Raw genomic sequence first — 24,609 nt, forward strand, 5'->3', positions numbered from 1 at the left:
ACATGTGGCTGCACCATCGATTAGTTAGCTTTGCTTACAGCGAGAAACCTGCTATCATTCTTATCTTTGCTCCTCCACATGCAATTCCTTTGTGTGTTCCTTGCTTCTTTAATATTTTCTCTTTATCGCTGGATTTTAAAAATATGATTGCAATGTGACATAGTGCAGTTCTCTCCATGTTTCTTATACTTGGGGTTTATGGAGATGATTGAATCTATGGATTAATTGTTTTCATCAGATTCAGAGATTTTCAGTCATTATTTATTCAAATAGTTTTCTAGGCTGTGTTCCACCACCACCACGCTGTGCTCCCATCTATATCTTCTCCTTCAAGAATTCCAATTACTTATGTAATAAGTCCTTTGACCTTGTCCCATCAGCTCACTGATGCTCTCTGCTCATGCCTTTAAGGTCTTTTTTCTCTTTGTGTTCCGTTTTGCATAGCTTCTTGTATTGTGTTCAAATTTACCAAGCTTCTCTTCTGCGATGTATAATCTGTTGGTAATACCATCTAGTGTATTTTTTATCTCAAACATTGGGTCTTTCATCTCAAGAAATTTGACTTGGGTCTTTTTTATACCCTTTATATCTCCACATAACATGTTAAATCCTTCTTCTAGCTTCTTAAACATACAAAATACCACTGTAATAATTATTTTAATGTCTTTGCCTACTAGTCCTATCATCTGTATCATTTCTGAGATTTTTCTCCTTATGGTAAATCATATTTGTGTGGTTCTTTGCAAGCCCTGTTGAGTTTTGAGTTACTTTTTATTATAAAGACAGTACAATGTCACATAAAGTTTGGGGAAATTGAATAAACAAAATGATTCATAACCTGCCATTCTAATACTGCTAATTTTTACATTTTCTCATCTATACTTTGTCCATATCCATGTATATTTTACACACTTTACATCACAGAACTATCCTTAATATTACCCACAAACATCAGATATAAAAGGTGTGTGGGGGAGAATATACATATATCTAACACTAAAAAAAAACTTCTGAAGTGCTTTCTAGTTTTATATACATGTATGTCCTCATTTTGCAGCTGTAAAATCAAGTGTATAGTCCAATTCATATTTTATGCTGTCATTTTATAAAACATCTTTAATATCCCCATATAGTCTTTGTCATTATTTTTCTCTTAAATATTTTAAGGATTAAAAATTATGAGACAATTTATGTTTATTTTACAAGTAAAATAATTCAATTATATCAAAAGAAAAATTACTGGCAGACTTCTAATTTGCAGGTTCAGTTCCAGACCACCTCAATAAAGCAAATATCACAATAAAATGAGTCAATGAATGTTTTGGTTTCCCAGTGCATATAAAAGTTAGGTTAACACTATACATAGTCTATTAAAAGTACAATACCATTGCATTAAAAAATACAACAATGTGCATACCTTAATTAAAAAATATTTAATTGCTCGGGACACCTGGGTAGCTCAGTTGGTTAAGCGTACAACTTCAGCTCAGGTTATGATCTCATGGTTTGTGAGTTAGAACACTGCATCGGGCCTCTGTGCTGACAGCTCAGAGCCTGAGCCTGCTTCGGATTCTGTGTCCTCCCTCTCTCTGCTCCTCCCCTGCTTGGACTCTGTCTCTCAAAAGTAAATAAGCATTAAAAAATTTTTTAAATAGATTGTTAAGAAATGCTAACCATCATCTAAGCTTTCAGTGAGTCATAATCACTGATCACAGATCATGGTAACAATTAAATAATGATAAAAAATTTGAATATTGTGAGAATTACCAAAATGTTGACATGAAGTAAGCATATGCTATTGGAAAAATGCACTAACAAACTTGTTCAATGAAGGGTTGCCACAAACTTTTGATTTGTAAAAGAAAATACTCTATTGCAAAGTTCAATGAAGTAAAGTACAATAAAGTCAGGTATGCCTATACTGGTCTCCACACCCAATTTCAACTGCATTTCCTTAACTAACAAATACTAGTACTCTGGTGTGTATCCTTCCTTATCTTTTTCTATTTCTTATCTTTCATATGTAAACCATATATAGACAAATATATAATTTTTGTTTGTGGGTTTTTTGGAAACTCACTTTTTTTTTCATTTATTATACCATGAATATCTCTCAAGGTCAAAAGACACAGGCTTAACTAATTCTTTCAATATCTTCATTTTATTGCCTATTCAACAATACACATATTTTAATCATTTTCCTGATAGACATTCCCACTGTTTCCAGTGTTTTCTTTTTGTTTTGGGGGGTTGCTTTTTATTATTGTTTTTGTTTTGTTTTGTTGCCTCTTAAAGCAATGCAGCAATATTGATTGCATGCCAGAATGCAATACTGATTGAATTTTAAGTTGTTGGTTGCTGGATATTTTTATATTCCTATGAACAATCCTTGAGTTTGCTCTGGGAACAGTTAAGGTTATCTGGAATCCTTTCCGGTCTTTTTTTTTTTTTTTTTCAGTTTTGTTAGAAAGAACCAGCACAGTGTTTAGTCTAGTGCTAAGTTTTTCCTATACACTAGAAAAACATCTCCCAGATTTTACCTTCTATCCAGTAAATTATGGAGTTTTCCATTCTGCTAGGTGAGAACAGAACACTATTACCAGCTCCGTGTGAGCGCCAAGGAATTTTCTATCTTTTTGGGGTAGTTCTTTCCGGAACCTTGGGGAGTCTTCTTAAATGCATGCACTAATCAGTAGTCAGCTAACTATTCGGGTTGGACACTGCTGAATAAAACAAAACAAAGGGATTCTCTGCAGATCTCCAGAACTTTTTCCTCTGTGCCTCAATCTCCTCTCTGGTGTTTTGCCTCACAAGCTCTATCTGCTTCGAATTCTGGACTCTCAGCTCCATATCCTCAACACAGGGAACTTCTGTCTCTAGTTTGGATTCTCCAACCCTGTCCTATACAGAATAAGTCTGAGGGCAGTGATAGGGCTCATCTCATTTGTTTCCCATCTCCCAAAGACCACTGCCCTTGGTTGCTTGATGCTCATGTCTTGGACTACTATTCCTTATATTTTGCCAGTTTTTTAGTTTCTTCAGGCACAGTGATAGTCTGGTCCCTATTACCCCTGTCTGGTCAGAAGCAGAAGGTCCATAGTCCTGAATTTATTAAGATTTTATTCAGTCGCATTTCAGAATAAACGGTCACTCAATTTGGATCACCTATGTAGAAAACCTTACTAAAAAAAGAGCAGTTAAAATTATTATCATTCTATAGAAGTTTATAAGTTTATAAGACTATCAAGTACTCTCACGCAAAAGCTCAGGGCAAGCTTACATGCTCACTAATGACTCAAATGACAAGGATAGTTTTGAGTACTGACAAGGAATGAAGTTGAGGGAAATAGCTACCATCTTGAAGAACTCTTCTAATGTAGGTCAGAAGAATTTCTTAGAAAAGAAAAATTTCTATAACCACAACCCAGATGGAGGTTAAGGAAACTGAGCATAATGCAGAGGCACCAATAAAAATAATTCAAAAGTTTAAGGTCAAGAGAGTCATCCTTGCACCCAAAGAGCTGCCCAAAAGGCACCAGTGGGGAAGTCGGACTGGGTTCTCCTCAGAGCGGCGTTCTCCACCCTCTTGTTGTCTGTTCCTATCACATTTATAAAACTGGCCTAATCTCCACGGTAATGATTTTCACACTATGACTTATACTTACTTACCCAGCAAAGAGTATCTCTGTTTTATTTTTTTTTTAATTTTTTTTTAACGTTTATCCATTTTTGAGACAGAGAGAGACAGAGCACGAACGGAGGGAGGGGCAGAGAGAGAGGGAGACACAGATCGGAAACAGGCTGCCAGCTCTGAGCCATCAGCCCAGAGCCTGACGCGGGGCTCGAACTCACGGACCGCGAGATCGTGACCTGGCTGAAGTCGGACGCTCAACCGACTGCGCCACCCAGGCGCCCCAAGTATCTCTGTTTTAAAAGAAAGAGGCACAGAGAGAGCAATGCTTAATTCAAAGAAATCACTAATAGCATGTTTTCAACAAATCCTACTGAATCAGTGAATGACACACGCACTAACTCACCTCCATTCATAGGTACAAATCCCCACCACCCACTCTACTTATTTGCATAATCTGTTTCAACACAGGTTAAGCATGATAATTGGGATTGGTCAGGACTTCAAAACAGCATTGTCGTGCCCCAAGGTGAGAAGTTTTGGCTATAATTTCTAAGAGTACCTCAGAGCTATTTTTTACAAATTAAAGAATAATATTTCTTTGAGGACCTATAACTAAAAAGTAATACAGGAAATTTTTGAATGAGTTAATTGTTAATTGAGGTTAAGTCATATTAGTAAAAGTTTTCATAACCATGTGAGGAGAGGTTAAAGAAATTCTGCTATTTTAAAGGAGAAAGGAAAACCTTACCATTTAAAAAATAATAGATCGAATAATGGTGGGTTGCTTTCTATGTTTTCAAAAATCAATAAATAGAATGCATTACATATCAAAATATGCTGAAACACATTCCCAATCTACATCACAGTAAATTAAAGAAAGTAAAATCCTAGCTTTTCCTAAACCGGTTACAGATAATCATATTTGCCTTAAGGCAGCAAGTCAGTGCAGATGACCGAGTACTGCTTCCTTCAAGCAGTGTCTTTCTTTCCTTGCAAATCACAATGGCTTGCTCCTGAATTCATTTGGATTTTCTTTCCACCCTAAATTTGAATTGAATTCTTCATGTGAAGGGCATAAAAATGTTGACATTTACAATGAAATCTTCACACAAAATTCAGGAAATTTCTGGGAGGTCTTCTTACGCATACCTAGGACTGAATGAAAAGTCAGCTAAATGTCAGCTAATGAAAAGTCAGCTAAAAACAAATGGTGGCTTGATCATGAAGAACCAAATTAGACATATGGTACATATACCAATGTATATGTATATTGATATACATATCAATATACTTTATGGTTATATTTTAGCATAAAATAATAAATTTGTTTTATTTTATTTTTTTGAAGGTCAAGCTTTTACTAGAGTTGCATATAAAACAACCTAAAAGAAAACTTTTTTTTTTGTAAATTAGTTTTAAATAAAGCCATTGAATCACCATAATTTTAAATTCTAAAAAAAAATGCCTTGATGACGCTTAACATTATAAAGTCCTTTTTAATATTTAAAATCCTTTGTAAAGACTGCTGTTTCTCCCAACATGGCAGATGAGGTACTGGAGCCTCCTGGAGAACTAAAATTGGTACATAAAATATTTTAAAAATCTCCCTGATGTATGACAGGATGAGTAAACATTTTCATGGCTGAGTGAAGGAGGGAACCCAGAGAAGTATGTGGAAGACTAAAGCCAGCTCTCAAAGGAGGGCTTTTGCCTAGATTGGTTGACCTGACTATTGAATTTTGTTGTCAACCAGGGCTCAGGAGAAAGAAGACACATGCAAGCCCCACCAAAGCTGAAAGAATAATAGGATAACCCTCCAAAACTCTGAGATCATCTGGGTTGTCTCAGTATAAGGAAGAATGAAAATTAAATTCCTACCACCCCAGGTAACTGCACAAAACCTGATTATCTGGAAGCCTGAAATTAAACAGAAGAGAGAAAAGCAAACATCCTCAAATGTCATATGCAAAAATCACCCCGAAAGTAGGTTTGCATTCTGAATTTACACTACGATGGTAGCACAATAAACTCAAGCGGAGAATTTAGTTTAAACTTGTACTGAAATGTTAGCAATGCCATACACTGGACAGAAATGAAGAAAAATCCTTTCAATTCACTAAAAGAACAAATAACTCCAATCTTCCACAATATATGCCAGAGTATTTACAAGGCTAACACAACCTTGACACCAAAATCCAAGAACAGTAAAAGAAGTCAGGTCAATTTAACTAATGAACACAGAAACAAAAGTTCTAAAGTATGTATCAATAAACTGAATGGAGGGAAGGAAAAAGAATGATGTATTATGTTAAAAATTGGGTTCAACCCAGAAATGCAAAGTGGGTTAATATTAGTACATCAGTTATTCTAATCCACCACACTAAATGGCAAAAGAAAAAAAAAAAAAAAACATAATCGTATCATCTCAGTATAAGCAGAATTTCTTAATCTGATAAAAAGTATCTTATGTTTTAAAGACTATAAATAGCATAATTGATAAATAACTTAAAGCATTCTACTTAAAATTGAGAACAGAGTAATCTAGTCCTCAGTCCTCATTTCCTATAACACTGGAATACCATCAGCACACGAGGCAAGAAAGTTTTAAGTTAAATTTAAAGCATAGGGATTGTAAAGAAACAAAGCTATATCTTTACTGCAGATCATTTGATTGCCTGTGTGAAGAATATACAGATAAATTATTAAAATTAATGAGAGACTGGCAAGGATTTGGGGTAAAAAGTAAACATATCAAAAATCAAATGCATTTCTATGCAATAGCAGCACATGGCCTAAAAGAAATTTTGTATCATCAAAAAATAGAAAATATATATAAATAAATTTGTCAAAACATGCAGAAAACATTGTTATAGTTAAAAACACTAAAAATTTCTTAAACAGTATTAAAGAAAGCCTAAACAAATGCAGATACATACCATATTCATGGATTGAAAGACTCAATATCATAAAAATAATTCTTTCTAAATTAATCCAGAGACTCAAGGCAATTCAAATCTAAATCTAAACAGTAGGACATAACAGTTGATTTTAAAGTTAATATAGAATACAAAAGCCTAAATACAACAAATATATTCCCAAAGAATAACAACAAGAAGGGACCTATGACAACAAACAGCAGATATGTGCAACTCAAAGGGATTTCAAAACCAAATTTATTTGCTTACAAAAGACAAACTTGGTTTTTCTTTTTCTTTTTCTTTTTCTTTTTTTTTTGTGCTTCTTACCTTGCTCTGTATCATTGTTTCTCCTCCAGTCACTCAAGTATACAGCCATGGAGACATCATCTTTGAGTCCTCCTTTTCTTCTACCCTCTGACCTTCACTCCAAGTCTGTCCAATTGGTGACTAGTCTCTTAAATCCAATCCCTCTTTTCTATAACTACGGCCACAGTACAAATGCAAATACTCATCAACACTTGGCCACTACTTTTACTATAGCTCTAACAAGCCTCCACGCTCCCATTTGCTCCTTACTTCCTACAGCTACCACATGAGACCACTGTTTACATCCTCACTTATCTTTAAAAAAATAAGACTGTTATCAAGCCAGTAATCTGATCTAAGTTTTCAATAAATCCCTATCCCACCGCAAAGGGGATCAAATTCACACCCCCTCTGGGCATTAAAAATCCTTTTACATTGCACCTTCCCAAATCATCTCTTGCCAAAGCACAAACCTTTATATACCCTCTGCATTACCCACATTAGACTATTTACCACTTTCTCTTTCATAAAATTCCATGAGTCTCCATACATAGCTTCAGTTTTTATCTTAGTGATTTGACTCTATAAAGTTTTGTACCACCTTTTGTCCAGGAAGAAACTTATAAGCCAAGATCCAACTCAAATGCCACCATCCTTAAGAAGTCTTCCCAATCCCAAACATAATTAATGCATTCCTTCCTCTGTGTTACTGCAATATTTTGTTACACTTTCATATTCATAACTGAAATATCTGTTGCTTTTTTTCTGGTAGACTTGAAATTGTTATAGGAAGGGACACATCTTGTATTCTCCAATCTTCCTGAAACACACCAAGTGTAAAATCTTGGTTGTATTAATTTACATCTGTACAATGCACCACATTTACGCATTTAATCCCTACCTATTTATTATAGACTAGGTATCACTATCCCATATTACAAATGAGAGAATTTAAATTCAGCAGCATTAACCAAAATAATATAATTAAACACAGAAGACCCCAGACATGCACCTAGGTCTCCTGACACAATATCCAGTGTTCTTTAAGTTAAACCATACTACCTAGATTCAGGCTATTAATTTCTATTGGAGTTCATTCTTTACTATCATAAAAGCTCAAGAATGAAAACTTCTTTTGGCAATGATTTGTTTGAGAATTTGAGACTCTTCATTTAAAAAAATTTACATAAATTAACTTATGATGAAAAAACTAGTTATTCACTAGACAATTCAGATAAATTGGAACTTTGAGAAATTTAATTTTATACAGATAATTAACAGTATACACTTGTGCCAAGTAAAAGAATGTTTTCAAGAATAGATATGTGATTAATTGATATAAGAATGCATCTTTTAATATACTGTATATTTCAAAAAATGCCTTAAGTGAGAAAAACTTTGCTGTAGATTCCTTAGAGCTCTTGTTCTCTCCACTATGAATATTGACCTCCAACTTGAAAGAAGTGAATTTTCCCCATCCACTGGCCATTTTCTGCTCATCTGCAGTGCAATCATCTCTTCTATGAAACAGATAGAGCAACACTCGATTCTAGTGGTGATGTGAGACTAACGAATTCTGAAACGCACATAGGTGCTGCTCACATACCTGGTCGCTGTTTGGGCAGATGTTTTGTTGATGGACTGAGGTTGGGAAATTATTCATAAATGCTTTCAAAGATAATTCTGGCAAAATTCAAGTCAGGGAACTGCACAGCCCTATTGCAGCTGCAATCTGTTGGTTGCCATGATTTGGCTGGAGCCATGAGAAACCTGAGGCCTTCATAAAAGTGCCTGCTGGAGAGGTGTAAACATCTTCCCTTTCCTCTCAATGAACAGTATAGGCCGTTGGTCCCACAACTTCCTGGTATCACTTCAAAGGAGATCTTACTTCTCATGTCAGAGACACCAGGGTGCAGAGAGCTTTGTAGCTCAGACAGCCTTAGGGATTCCTAACCTCAGGGACTAGGTCCCAATAAATCAAGGGACATCCCCAAGGTTACATACGAATACAACAACAAAGTCCGTAGTGGAAATTATATTTCTTACTACCAATTCAGTTTGTTTTCCAACTGCCATACCACTACCCACACAGAATTATTTAAAGAAAACAAAACTTATATTTCCTTTTCAAAACCACAGGAGAACACTGCAAGTAAAAACACTAGACTCTTTTTTTTTTCATTTATCATCTATTTTTGCTTTGCCTGGACCTGTAAGCAAAGAGTCAACCATGTACACTAAGATGTATTTAAGGATAAGGATACTGCATAAAGGACAGAAAGGTACTCTAGCAGATAATGTAGGAAAAGATGACAAAAAGAAGTTGAAATTTCTAAATCAAGCTATCTGAGAAAAACAAATGGAAATCATATTATCAATACAGACTTCTTCCAAATAACTGCACAATTATTAGTTACATCCCATCCCAGTCCACTGCTAAATAACAAAGCTTGCAAAGTACTTGCTTAGAAGTTTTCATAGCTCTACTCTTCACTCTTCATATATCATGAGTAAAGAAAATTCGAGGAAAAAATTATAAAAATATATTTCTTGATTGTCACCATTTATAATAGCATCCATTTTCAAATACTAAATTGAAATAATTTTAGCATATAGTTATGCGATTAGTATGTAAGCAACTATTAACACATTAGCTGTATATTATCTACTTTTAGGTATTCTCTACCTAAAAGTGGTAAAGTTAAGGCTGCACCAGGTCAGGGATTGTATCATATTTCATCTTCTGGAATTCCAAGGATAAATCCATTTTTCATCCACAGTAAGTGTTCGATAAAGGTTTGATGAATTTACGAATATTTGTAGTTTAGAGCCATGTGCTTACACTTAGCTCTGTGTAAACACAGGATTATGAGTATGTAAGCTCTTCAACTTAATCCAGATGGCAAATATAATGTGTACCAGAAATTGCTGAAAGACTATATAGCCAAGATTCTATTCACATATCATGAATGGGAATTGAAAACTGTCAATATATTTTGGGTCTATTAAGCATTTGAGCAAATAGCCAAACCTTTCCTGTTACCTTTCCAAACCTCCCTTATTTTTCTACTGGGGATTTAACCTCTCAACTGTAAAATATGGAGGACTTGAGATATGAATGCATTTTTGTATATGACAAGAAAAAAGAACTTTATCTACAAATGTTTTTATAAAGAACACCTTCCCACCAATAAGTAGTTGCAATTAAAAAAAATCCTCTACCTCCTATATATTTATGGCACTACGAGTAAAAATTATACAGTGTTTACTCTGTTGCAGACAGAGTGATTTTTACTTCACATTCATTTAGTTCTTATAACAACACCGTGAGGGTCATAACGTCGTCTCCATTTTATAGATGAGAAAACTGAAGCATAAAAGGTATTGCTAAAAGCCACACACAGTTACCATATGTGTGGGCTGGTATTAGAAGTCATGTCCATCTTATTCCAGAGCCCAAATTTTTAATAGCAGCACTATTCTGTCTCCTTAAAATCTTAAGAAATAATAATAATAATTTTTGAAACCAATCCCAATTTTCAAAAATACACCTATCTGAGAAAGAGAGAGAGAGAGGTAGAAGGAGGAGGAAGAGGAGGAGTAGGAGGAGACGAGGAGGGGGAGGAGGAAAGGAAGAATGAAGCATCATGGCAACACATGGAATCCAGAGTTCTGGATTCAAATTCTGATTCTATCACAAGGCAACATATGATAAGTTACCTTAAAACCCTAAGCTATAGGTACTATGCAATACAGAAATAAGATATGTTATAAGATACTTTTTATGATGCATACAGTTTTGTACATGAAGCCCCATTCTACCATGACATTCACTAGAAATCTGGTCTTATTGTAAACTTTTTAATCTTGGACATAATGGAAGTGTATCCTATAATCAGTATCTTTTTTCTGTCTCTAACTCTTGGACACTAGTTCACCCAGCAAATCTCACAACTCCCTTTCCCCACAGAAACATAAGGCAACCTGATTTAGGTCATTACTTCCGTTACCCATTCCAGATGGAAAATCCTAATTTTTCCTCCCCTGGTCACTGCCTGCAGGCCACACTTCCCAGGTCCACAGATATACTATTTCTTCCCCTGGGACTAAAAAATATATATAAAAGAAAAACTTCCCCTTGGTTCTTAGGTTTAGAAAAGAAGGAAACAGAAAAGGGAAGCCTGTTTCACCAGATTTTGTTCTTACCCATTTGTCAGAGAAAAAATACAGGCAGGAACTCTTCCTTCTAGAACACATGATAATTTGCTAAAAGTAGCATGTTTTCTTCAAAGAAATTGTAACTTAGTAAATATTACATAAAGTATATATTTTGAACATGCCAGACTTCCTAGTCGTAGGAAACCACACTGGAGTTCCAAGAAGTTTAGTTAACCCTATGATCCCCCAAAGCTTTGGAGCTTTTGACCTTAGGGCTTTCAGACAAGTTAGGATTGAAAAGATAAAGTTATTTAAGAGCCTTCTCACAGCATATTTGTTTTCTCAAAGGCATTCACGCATCATTTACATACATACTGTACACAATAAACCACTTTCCTGAATCACCTGCATTTGAAAGGAAGTTCTTCACACTCTTTATGGGCTCATAATCGTGCATTCAATGAATACTCAGACAGCAAATCCAAAGTGTGAAACAATTTAACGCGTTACCACACAAAATGTCAGAGCCTGTGCCAAGAACCAGACACTAATGACGACGAATTCTGCTCAAATCCAATTCAGCCTCTGCCTTCACTGACATGAGAAGCCTGCTGTCACAATTAAATACTTGGGACAATGGGCAGCAGTGTCTCCCTGACACTATTTAGCGCTCAAATATTTCTCTAACACTATTAAAATTAATCGTATGCATTTTGTATCCATCCCGTACATAATTGGACATTTAGTTTACAACTCTCCACACTTAGAGAACACTCTTTTGAAAGGGACTAGGGTCTCCCCTGTATTCCATGCAATTGAAAGTATTGGCCTTACTCCGACAATATACGGGTTATAAAAGGCAAGAATGCTAAAGACAAAATGTATTCTCACTACAGAAAACCACTTGCCAAAAGGGATAGAGGCCCAGGGCACAAATACCATCACTTCAACTGCCAGTCTTAATACATTTGTACTGGCTGAGGAGCCACTACAGGGGATTCAAAAAAAAAAAAAAAAAAAAAAAAGGCATCTGAAATACAGAACCCAGGTTCAGGTTCAAATTCTCACCACTCAGTAAGTATCATGACAGGCCCACCACTGAATCTTTCTGAGTCTGTTTCTTCATTTGTCCAAAAGAGGTAACAATAATATTAACTGATGGCGATATGGTGAAAATAGAAGACTATGTAAAACGTTTAATGTGAAAAGATGAACTATGTTATTTTGACATGACTAACAAAGGCAATTCCTAGACAGTGAGGTCCAAAAACTCATTCTTTAAGAAAGGTCTCCATGTGCCTGTTTTCTGGTTATACACGATGTTCTTCCCGGAGATATTTTAAGGGTTTAATTAACTTTCAGAATTTGAGTACAAAACACAAACTATCCTAAACCTTCACCTCTAGGTATTTGCGGTCAGAGAGCTCAGCCCTGAGGAATAGAGCACCGTCCTTTCAGTATGACTGGTCCACTGAAATGGTGCCAAGTGGGTTCCCAATGCTGCACAAGAGCAGAGATGATCTTAATAAGCACTTCAAATCTACTCATGGCCAAAGAAGAGAGCTCAAAAATGCTGAGATCAGCTACTAGGCCCAGGGCCATTCAAGGAGTCCCTGTGGTACACAATCCACGTGCTAACAGTTTAACACAGATGAGAAATGTAAAGAATGAAGAAACTATTCTACCCTCCTACACATCCACCTACGCTCCCCCAACACACAAATTAAATGTCATCAATAGGAAGTTCAGCAATACAGGGAAGATATCAACTGTAGATAGTAAATACAGGCTTTGTGACTGCATCCCCATACAACTCCCTTGATTTGTAAAATGGTGTAGTGTGTCAAAAACTATTGAAATATATATATTTTTTTAAACATCAAGGTAAATGCTTTGAGTATTTACATAACATTGGATTTTGTTTGAGAAAATAATATATTTGGAAGCACTCCTGACCTTCTAATGTATGGTTTCAACATTTTAGAACTATTATCGTTCAAGAAAGTTTTGTGTTTTTTTTCTAATATGGTCTAGAGCAAATAGTTTAGCTTAAACTATAAATGTAAATTGCAAGAGAAGAGCTGAGTAAGACAAATGTCTCCTTGGTTCACTTTCTGGATTTCAATTAACACCTAATTTACAATACTTCTTAATACAAATATATAGTTGAGCTCTTTAAAACAGCTTGACAGGATTAGCCCACGTTTTGTAAAGAGCTGATAAAACAAGCATTCCATTAGCCAACCCACAGTGTCTCAAAATCTAATAGTCAATATCCCATTTTCAGGGCTGACAATGGCAAGAACTAAATAAATAAGCAAGGGATTCCCTCCCTCCTGCTCTCTGGGAAAGAACATATTCTATGCAATTCATTCCATAACTTTAAGGCTATAAATTGTTTTTAATGTTCCTCCCTAAGCATCATTACTCAATAGATAACTGAAGGAAATAAACCACTAAAGCCATACTGCTAAATCATTCTACTATATCCAGGGTTGGGGAGAGGACTCTTAACTCCCTCATTTAGGAAGGATAAGTCCAGGATTAATTTCAGATCTTGGAATATGAAAACTGTAAGAGGCCTCAAAATTCCCTCAGTTGAGGATATCCTACAGGCCCAGAAACCTTGCCAGGCACCTGAGCCTCAGCCTGGCCCAGGCCTAGCTATGGGCTCCAGATGCTGCAGGGGGCTTTCCTACAGTTCAGGGGAGCAGTACGGCCCCCTCCCCCCATCTCCCCAGACACCAGATGGTCCCAGCAGGATGTGCAAGGCCTCATTTTAAATGGATTATTCACCTCTATCTTTTCCAAGCATTCTTAGAAAAGCTTAGGGCAGTCCTAATTTTAAATATTTAAGTAGATGGGTCTAAGGTACTATTAAAAACAATAGATAATATTCTAAAAAGAAAAACAATAATGATGGTAAATCACTAGCACTCAATACTATCTACCTGAGTTCTAGAAAAATTGAAAGGCTAACCTCTGTCCAGTACACTCACTGTTGAAGAGGCCAAAGGGATCATTAATGTGACTAATATTCTTAAGGTTTACAAAGAATATGATGGTAACTACAGGCAAGTGAGAATAAATGTTAAATAAGGGAGAGTTGCTAAGATGCACAAAAATAGGATTCTTACATACATAATGGGGGAAGACAATATGGTTTCTGTAGAAGAAGCTACACATGGCATACATCAGGCCTTCATAGAAAAGTGAGCCATCATGATGGCAAGAGGAAAAGTAGGGAATTATGTGCTAACTTTCTCAAAAAGCCTTTGTGAGGTGGGCTCTTAGGCACGTCTAACTGTTCCACCATAGACTCAGGAGGCCTCAACAGAAAAGGGAGGACTCAAACAGCACCTGCTGAATTAGAAATTATAAAGACTCCATTAATTATTACCTGAACTGCCTCAGAGAGGGGATTCCAGCTAGATTTTGAACTTGTAAATGATACCACCTTCTTCAGGGATCAAAAACTGGGAAGATACCAGGAGACAATGTGTAAATCAACAAACAAAAAGGAGTTTCAAAGCCAGCTTCTTCTTTGGGGATATATTTAAGAAAAAAATAGTCCACCTAATTCATACCTAGTGACAGTAACTGCCATTTATGGGCAAAAATGGATGTGAACCCTCACAACAAGGGCTAAAGAATTGCTATTGTAAATGATGAACAGAATTCAAGTGTATAGATTATAATGTCTATCCATCCCTTTTGCAAAAACTGTACTCTGGCCACTTCTGAGTTGGCACCAGAAGCAGGAGAAGGAAAAAAAAAAAAAAAAGAACAAAGCAAGATCTGAGGAATGAAAACTGAAAGAGAAGAGGCTGGTTAAGGGAAGCCACTCTACGAAATGAATTTTTAACATGAGGGTTTGGCAACCTAGAGAGGTGCTGACCAAGAAATATATGCCTCAATATTTAATACTATGATAGAATGAAGTAGACACCAGGTTGGACATCAAATTCTAAAACCTCATACCTAAGAGGCTGGCAATGAAGCTAGAAAGTACAGCACTGAGGACCAAAAGAAAGAAGATCTTTACCAAGAAATTATGAATTTATGAAAATTATCCCATGAAGAATTGATGAAGAATTAGTATACCAGGACCCTGGGACATTAATTGCAAAGAAAAGCGGAAAGGAGAATCCTTTAGGATGCCAAAAGCCTATTTCTATGTAAACAGGCTTGTATATGCCACTCTAAAGGCAAATTTAACCTTGCAAGTCACTGACCTTTAATCTTGTTTGGATTTTTTCCAAGCAAAGGAGTCATTTACTGAGGAGATTCAAAGTAGAAAGTCTTTTTTTTTCAGGGTGTTCACACTTGTCCAAGAGGATAAGGACAAATCTTCTAGACAAACATTTTACGTCATCGATCTCCTCCGCCTCTACCCATCACTCACAATAGAAATTCTTCAATCCCCCTTCTTACCTCTTGTATTTCGATTGCCTGAGCTTTCCAGATACCCCCGTAAGTACAAACAGAGAAAGAAAGGAGGAAGGCAGGGAATACAGAGTTTATCAGGTTTCTGTTTTTCCAGGGAACCTCTAGACAAATCTGAGAGTTTAACTTGCACGCTGAATTTGCCCAGGCTCTTCATAGATATTAATACTCAGATTAACACCTACTGGAACAGTTCCACACTGAAACAAGGGAATGTTCTGGAATGGAATGGAACAGTACAACACCGAAACAGTCTCTGTTCTGGAATGACTTCCTGCAGCATCAGCTTCCTGGTGTCCCTCAGGAACCTTCTGAACTAGAGACAGTAGGATTGCAAACTCAGAGGACTACACACTACGCTGAAGAAAGACAGTCAGATACTCCTTTGAATTATCTGCTTCTTTGTGATTATCTACAAAGAGAGAAAGATTAATTACCTACATTCTGTCCTAACAGATTTGGCTATATAAATATACATGAAGCTGTGCTGTACTAACTTAACCTACTTTTGCTTATACCCAAATGTCTAAGTGAAAGTTCAATTAAATTAACCCGAGGCTTCCTTTCTGTCCCATGAACTTGAAATTAGAGTTCTCATGGATATACAAATTATACCATTTCACAAATGTATTAAGAATGGCACAATTTTAATGTTATATTTATATTTCTTCTTGAGTCACATTACTGGTTAAAATAGAAGTTTGTAGATGAGGAATGAAGATCAACATTTATACTCTACAGATATCGAGATGGAATTAAGAACTTTAGCTAGATACCAACAGTGGTAATCTATCTCCCTGTGATAAACATTAAAAATCAGCTATGACCTCTGACCTCAAAGACTTTATAAGATGAAACTATGTTCTTAGTCATTTCATACTTACCAGATACGAAAGTAACTGCACTTTTATTAGTCTAGACTCTAGGTAAACCCGGACAAATTTCTATTGTTTGCATTTCAAGGAAGACCTCCAAAAGGCCAGCTAAGAATGCAGTGTTATTGTCTGTCTGTCTATATGCATGCAGGTTTTGCCGCCAGGAGACTTCAAATCAAGTTCTGGATAATCTTAACAAGCATTTGACCTCATGGAGCATCTGTTTTCCTATCTGTGTAATGGGAAGATTCACAAATTCCACCCAATTGGGCTGTTGTGTTGAACTGAAAATTATGGTTTCATTAGTCATTATGACATCAAGCCACTGTATAGTCTGAGGAAAATTAGGACCCTTGTTAGAGAAGGACACTTTATTTCATGGCCCACGTCCTCCACTCTGCTCTTGGAAAGGGCAGACAAAGGTATCCCAGAATCTGGAGAGCACCCTCCGTGCTTTTGTGTGGCCTTTTTCACATATCTGTCCTCATCTTTCTTATTTTAGTGACCTTTTTTTGACTCTTGTTTGGGATTTCAATGTACTATTTAATTTTTTTCCTGTTATTACAACTTTTACTTGTCTTATATAGTGCCAAAAGAGAGGCCAAGAGAAAAACAAAAAGGATTTTGCCACTCTTTAGCCAAGATGGTAAATTAAAGCCTTCACGTCACTGAATTTTAAAAGGTAGGGTTGATCATTTAAAAAGTGATGGCAGGGGCCCCTGGGGGGCTCAGTTGGTTAAGCATCCTACTTGGGCTCAGGTCATGATCTCATGGTTCATGGGTTCGAGCCCTGCATGGGGGCTCTGTGTTGACAGCTCAGAACCTGGAGCCTGCTTGGGATTCTGTGTCTCCTTCTCTCTCTGCCCCTCCCCCCCTTTCTCTCTCTCTCTCTCTCTCTCTCTCTCTCTCTCCCCCCCCCACCCTCTCTCCCTTCCTGCCTCCTTCTCAAAACAAATAAACATTAAAAATTTTTTTAAGTGATCTCAGATTTTGGACATATTTCTCAGCCTACCACTGGTGCCATTCTTCTCTCTTTCATGATACATACACAACATACACATACACACAGGTATGCCTCTTGTACTCAAAGATAGGGAAGAAATAAGATTAGAGTAATAACCATTCAAAGTTGTTTTCATTGTTTTATCTTCAACAGCTATGCTCAACAATAAACCAATATTAAAGGAAAAAACAAAACTAAACGCTCTTAGATTTTTTTTCCTTGCTCTAGATGTTTATTTACTGAGGATAATAAATATTTATCCTTGAGTCATATTTCAATACACATGGTGCAACCATTTAAATTTCAAAATTGAAAACAGTCTTAAGTTGAAAACAAAAAACAAAACAAAACAAAAAAACCAGTATGTTCGCCGAATCTTATTCTGTACAATTTCTAACATAAGATAAGTCTAAAAAAAACATAATTTCTGAAAACAGTGCTAATTTTTGACACTTCTTATATTCATATTTGAAGTCAATGATTTTCAAAGACATAAACTTTTACTTGAATCTGTATGGAAAACAAGTTTTATTGTCCTGAAATCAAGCCCATGATACATATGCCCTGGTTTTTTCATATTAATAGCTGGTTGAATTTTTCACACAAGAGAGCATCAGAATAGATGTTTCCCTAGACAACCTTTAGAAACACTTCATTTCTACCTTATGTAAAACAAGAAAGTACACAATTTTCCCCCAGCTGTAAACATGATTCAAAACTAATTTCCCAATAAAAAGTGTGCTTTGGGGAGTTGTTACAGTACTGAATTCTGGTTGTCCAGTCGCTAGTCACCCATCCTGGCAGAATGATGTCTCCTTCTCCAAACCACCCAAGAAACTTCTGGCGGGACAGACTTAGTGTTAAAGGTGTCAGGAGGAAACTTACAAACCAAATGGAATCAAATGAGAATTCCAAGCTCCAGACTGACAAGTTTCTACGAAGCTACTCCAAGTTTTGAACAACTATCCTCAGTAAGAGTGCACCAAGGAAGATCTGATAACGCGCACACAGCACACATTCGCTCCTTGTCAGAGCAATGTGTCATCAACGGTACAAAGCAACAAGGGAATTTCCAGCATTTTCTTTCACTGTGTGCATTTCTCCTTCCTTCAGGACCAAGAAAGGCTGAATAAGGTTTACCTAGCTATGAAAAGGGAAGAAGTCGCAGTCACATACCGACCAAGCCCGCACAAAATCCGGAGAGGCAGACACACTTTTGGCACTTTGCCCACTCCCTTCCTCTCTGCTTCGCCAAAGCCCACACCTCTAGAGATGGGACAGAACGTGCTTACAAACAACCCTACCGAGTCGGCCCCAACACCCCTCGTAACCTTCCTTCCGAAGTTGGTCGTGAGTCCACCACACTGAATTCTGGTCACCCCAACCTCCGCTGCGCAGGGCCAGGGACCTGGCGCCTCCGGAGCCCCCGGGACGCTGCGCTCACGTGGTCACCGGCCTCGGCACGTGCGGATCCGACCTGAGGCGGCGGGAGCTAAGCTCCGCCCCGAGCGGGAGGAGGACCCGCAGAGGCGCTGGACGCGTTGGGGGGGAGAGGGGAAGATCCCGGGGCGCTTGGGGACCCACGAGGGGAAGCTGAGCTTCAGGCAGTGCAGGTCAAACTGCGGTTCCCAGGGGGCGTACACAGGAAGGAAGGCGCAAGTTTGAATGGGGTAACAACTTGGACATTTTTTTTAAGGTTTATTTTAAATGGGCAAATGCATTCGAATTCCATCTAGCATGAGAGCTTCCAAGGTCGTCCCACAATCCCCTTTTCGCCCGGATCCCACACTTGAAATCCCTGGCAAAAGAGGGAAGCAAAGGTGTCCCGAGGTAGCAATCCCACCCCCACCCATATTTGGGGGAACTCGAACCAACTGGGTCTCGGGCGAGCACCGGGGAACCGCACCCTGGAACAAAGAGGAGGTGAAGTCCCCTCCAGATACATAAAGCCCGCTGAGTGTTGGTATTTAAAACCCACGGCCAGCCAGCTGTGTGTAAGTCTTGTTTCGTTTTGCTGGGGGAGGGGAAGGGAATCCGAACTCTGGACGTTTTTCCCAAACTGGGAGATGGGAGCTTGGCGTTCGATCCCACTAGCACAGAACTCCAGTCAACTCGGGCCACGGCGACTGCCACTTGGGGGGGGGGGAGGGGAAGGAAAGGAGGGCAAGAGAAGGAGGGACGGCGGAGGGGCTGGCGAGAGAGGGAAGGAAACAGGTGAGCTCCCACCGCCACCCCTCGGAAATCCAGCGCGACGGACCCCGCGCGCCACCGTCCCGACCTGGAGAGGCACTTACCGGCTTTACAAGGGTCCTTGTAATCTATCGTGTCCGTTTTATCCTCTTCGTTCCCATCAAAAGTGTAATCATAGTCGAGGCCAGCGCAGACCCAAAGCTCCCCGTACAAAACAATCCCCGAGGCCACCAGCAACACGAGCATCCTCGGGGGAAGCGTTTCCAACCCCATCCTCCTCCCCTGGAGGAAAAGGAAGGGACGGGACCGGGAGGTGAGGCGTCCGCGGTCCGCGCTGATGTGCGGTGCGAGGGGAACCGGTGCTCCTCTCCCCACCGGGAGGCTCCTCGGCGACACTGGGGCGTTCAGGTGTCCGAAGACATACGGATGCCGTCGGGACAGGAGAGAGGGCGAGAACTGCCTGTTACCCCCAGTCGCAGGGAGAAGTTGGCTAGGGGCCCGCGGGTGGGCGGAGGGCAGGTAAGGAGCTCGGCTCCCGGAGACGGGGAGGGGCAGCTGCGGGCAAACTCGGCTCTCGCGGAGCGGGCGCTCGCAGCCTGCCAGGTCGTCCTTCTGGCGGCCGAACTTCCCGCGGCCGCGGCTGGACGAGCGGCGCCCCGCGGGCTCAGCTGCCACCGGAGCTCGGGCTCCAGCGCCGCGCCCCCGCCGCTGCCAGGACCCGGCGGTCGAGCGCGAGCCGCCGCCGCCGCCGCCGCCTGCGCCGCCGCCGCCGCCGCCGCTCCGGGAAGATGAATCCGGTCTGCACATCAGCACATCTGAACTGAAAGGGGAGACCGAGGAAGGGGGGGGGGGCAGGCATTTCTACGCCGCGAGACCTTAAAAGCCTGCAGAAGCCAGCAAAGCAACTGACTGAAAAGAGCAAAAGTGTGAGGATGTGGGGATGCACCGTTTGCCTCCCCCCCACCTTCCCTAGGCTGTCTTTTTACCCTCTTCCTAACTTGAAAAAAAAAAAAAATCTTCGCAGCATCTAACCCAATCACTTGCATCCTGCTTACTTATTCATACAATCAGGGTCAGGATCCGGGCCACAGCCTCCTCTCTGACTTCTTTTGATAGCCTTATACAAACAAACAGACAGGAGCGCGCTGACAATTCCATTTATATTTTACTAAAGATAAAAATGAATATATTATGTATCTGCGTCCGCGAACAGCAATTAATAGATGATGTACGTGTCAGCCGAGAGTGCCAGACCGGGGGTGGCGCGAGGGATCGTGATAACTTAGCTGCAAACCTCTACTTCCCCTCCCCCCAAATAAACAGCGAGTGTGTGTTTCTTTCCTTTGCTGCGGCTTAACCTTAGTGCAGCCCGGGAATGGAGGAAAAGTGTCTGAGCCTTCGCGACCTGGGTAAGGAAATAGACTGCTTTAAAAGTCCTCCAACCAACAAAGTTTTGCTAAGACTAAGATCCCCAGAACTGCAATTAAAAAAAAAAAAAAATCCAAAATCAAGTTACAGATTGCAGCAGCAGGAAACGCTAAGACCTTGCTGATGGGCTGGCGCTCTGGCTCACGTGGGCGCAGGAAGGGAAGTTGGAAGGAATACTCGGGAAGCAAATTTTCTGTGACAGTTCTGGCGCCCATGCCCAGAGTTGCTCGGTATCCTTCGGCTTCAGTTGTTTTACTTCTGAGGAGAGTGTGTAAAACCTGGCAGCAGGATCAGCGAGGTAAACCACATGTCACCTAGCAGACGCAAGACAAACACAGGTTGTGGGAAATAGGGGAGGAAAAAAAAATCAGAGGAAATCTCTGCAAAACCCCTGTTGTGAGCAATTCAGTGGTTTCCCCACATCTGCAAGCAGTTTCCAAAATAGGTGAGAGGACTTCTCCTCCCCCAGACTGGTGATTGCGAGTCTTGCCTTTTCCGACTCAATCTTGAACTGTCACTTTGGCAGTGGCTTGTAAAAATTCTTCTGTTCCCTTTGCATTTTTATTTAACATTTAAATGCCCCCCTTTTCCATCAATATACAGTGTTATCTAGAGGAAAGTATGAAAGTAACCATCCTCCCTCCCACACACATACTTTTGACAGGTAGACCCAGTTAGGTTAGTGGATTTGACCAGGTTTTATGTTTGTTAAAGAAATATTGGAGGCTAAACTCAAAGATATCATCTATTTCCAACTTAAACTAAGACTAAAAGGATGAGAGGACTAGGTAGAACTGATTTGATATTCCTGGCAAAACTGGGGCTTTCTCAGAGGCCGATGCAGTAACAAAGCCTTCTTCTGTAGATCTCAAACTTTTAACCCCAGGTCACAGAACAGAGAGCAGATCTGAAAAGAACATGTTCAATAAGTAGGTAGAGGTATTTGGTTTTGAAATCTCTTGCTGAGTCATTCTCAAATTCTTTTACCCATCCAAAAAAAAAAAAAAAAAAAAAAGGTTTGCATAATTAATAATGGTGTTGCTGTAGTGCAGGGCTAAACAAGAATGTATTCTGCCCATCTGAATGCCTAGAAAATGCAACTTTCCTTTAAAGGATCCTTGCTCTTGAAAAGCTGCTAGCATTGTCCCTACCTGCTATTCCCAAACTTTTAAAATGTCCCTTGCTGATGTAAATGACTGCAAACATCTCCTAGACTTTTTAACATAGGTAAATTTGGAAGAGTTTGTACCTGGAGTCTACTTAAACATCACTTACTTTGCAGGAATAAGTATATTCATTCATTTTCCCTGAAAAAAAAAGGTAATATAGGGACATCTGCCTCATCATATAATGATGCCTATTATGGTTTCCATACAAAATTTATCATTGCTCAGTTTCACAATTTTGTAAATTTATATTCTAGATTTAGAACCTCAAATCAAAATAGAAATGTTTCTTTAAGCCTAAAATTACCTGTAGAGAATAGTTATTTACACCACAATATCCTAGGCCTCAACCCTGATTTATTTATAAATATATTTTAAAATATTTACTGAATCTAACTCTATAGTAATAAATACTAACCTTTAAATTTTGTTTCTATAGTTGTTGTGATCACAAACTAAAAGTAGACTTTTTTCCCATGTGCATTAAAAAAACATGAATTTGCAAGAATTTGAAGAAAACAAAAAGCAAGAATATGCATGTTAGGAAGGAGTTGAATGTTCAGTCAGAATGTAGCCACAAACATGTGCAGGATGTGAATCCAGTCTCCCTTAGGAAGATAAAAAGAGGAGATTGATTCCTTTAGTGAGACATGTGCTGAAGTAACCTTGGCTTCTAGCTGGCACCTGGCCCTGACCACCATCACCACCTGCAGCAGAACTCCATCAGCCCCCAGCACTCTAGGGAATAAAGTCACCCAAGAGAGCTAAAGCAAGAGATACACTCTATGCCAACTGGTATATCCTGTTGGCTGTCACAGTAATTTAAATAAACTTGCCCTGTGGATAATCTGAATTAGAAATGTCTATTTTCTTGTCTAGTCATTTTGTAAAAAGCTAATTGTGATTGTTGTTGTTAGGAAACCAAGTAATACATGAATATATCCTGCTCATGTCCCTGGTTAAAAAAAAATGAAAAACCTTGTTTTGTGAGCATAATTCATTCTGGAAACATGCTTGTAATCCAAAGCACTCGTATATCAATGCAAATTTCAAGAACCATTGACTAAGTTGTGATCATGTGATGTTCGGCATCAGACACTACTTGTATTGCAAGACATCACTCGTTTATCATATCAAAAGTTATTAGAAATGTTGGCTCATCTTGCAGAACACTCACACAACAAGTTCCTCAGGATCCAAGGTTTTACTGTAATTTAGATGTGAATGGAATCAAATGCATTTTCCTCTCTCCCTTAGTCTCACTCCCTTGTCTGAAGTAAACACTTTAACCTGTTAACCAAATAGTATATATATTGACTGGCTTCTGTGAAATTGTTCTCTGAGGTTAAAACCAGAAAATATTGGCAATTTCATATGGTTCAACCTACTGTTTCAAGGCTTTTAAAAAAAATCCTGCTTTGAATTAATGCTGCTGTTCTTTGGAATTACATTTTAGGCATCTCAGATAAATACATTTCAATGAGGAGATGATTCTCTGGGCCTAAATGACCTCGGATTTTCACATTTTTTTAAATTTCACATTCTATGGGTAATTTTTTATGTCACATTGTTTCATATGTCACTATTACAGGATGCTCCCAACTCTTGATAATTAGCATGAAACTACATTCAATCAAAATCTGTCTGTATTGCTGTTTCCTAAGTAACAAATATAGTGTCAGAGACAGAATGAAAAAATGAACAGAAGGCAGTATTAGCTTCACAACAAAAGTGTCACAGAAGGTGTTTGTTTGTTTGTTTGTTTGTTAAGAAAAAGACATACACCTCCCCCAGGAAAAGAAAGAAAAGAAAGAAAAAAAAAAGAAGAAAGAAAGAAGAAAGAAAGAAGAAAAAGAAAGAAAGAAAGAAAGAAAGAAAGAAAAGAAAGAAAGAAAGAAAAAGAAAGAAAGAAGAAAAAGAAAGAAAAAAGAAAGAAAGAAAGAAGAAAGGAGGGAGGGAGGAAGGAAGAAAGAACCTTCTCTTCAAAGGCTTCTGGTCTGACTACGACTAAGAGTCTGTGGTTATTGGGACTCCTCGGTGAATCAGTTGGTTAAGCATCTGACTTTCACTCAGGTCATGATCTTAAGATTTCCTGAATTCTAGCCCCACATCAGGTTTCTGCTGTCAGCGTGCAGCCTGCTTTAGTTCCTCTTTCTCTCTCTCTCTGCCCCTCCTCTACTCTCTCCGTCTCTTTCTTTCTCTCAGAAATAAATATCAAAAAAAAAAAAAAAAAAAGAAAAGAAAAAAACCAGTCTGATTATTCTTGGTACTTACTGGGTGCTGTACTACCCTCTTCTCTAACATATCCTCAACTGTGGGGAAAGAGATCCCTTTGTTTTATGGCTTTTTAACTCTTGTAACTCTTGCTTTCCCCCATTCTTATGCGATCCTTACAGCACACATATGCTGTATCTCACCTTCTTTCTCTTAGGCTCTCTCTGCCCTAAGCAAGTCTAATAGCATCTCCTAATTCTACTTCAGTGTC

At 38.7% G+C, this 24,609-nt stretch overlaps 1 protein-coding gene across 1 annotated transcript in view; it reads right to left on the reverse strand.

The window, feature by feature from the left end:
* Window positions 1–19,852, reverse strand: part of TLL1 (tolloid like 1) — a 212,456-nt gene extending 192,604 nt beyond the window's left edge. The window contains exon 1 of the mRNA XM_030312787.1: window positions 19,635–19,852. Within this exon, the coding sequence (XP_030168647.1) occupies window positions 19,635–19,803 (169 nt within the window). The 5' untranslated portion in view covers window positions 19,804–19,852. The remainder of the gene's footprint in view (window positions 1–19,634) is intronic.
* Window positions 19,853–24,609: the final 4,757 nt, after the last annotated feature.

This window comes from Lynx canadensis, chromosome B1 (assembly GCF_007474595.2).
Source record: "Lynx canadensis isolate LIC74 chromosome B1, mLynCan4.pri.v2, whole genome shotgun sequence".
In the NCBI taxonomy this organism is placed as follows: domain Eukaryota; kingdom Metazoa; phylum Chordata; class Mammalia; order Carnivora; family Felidae; genus Lynx; species Lynx canadensis.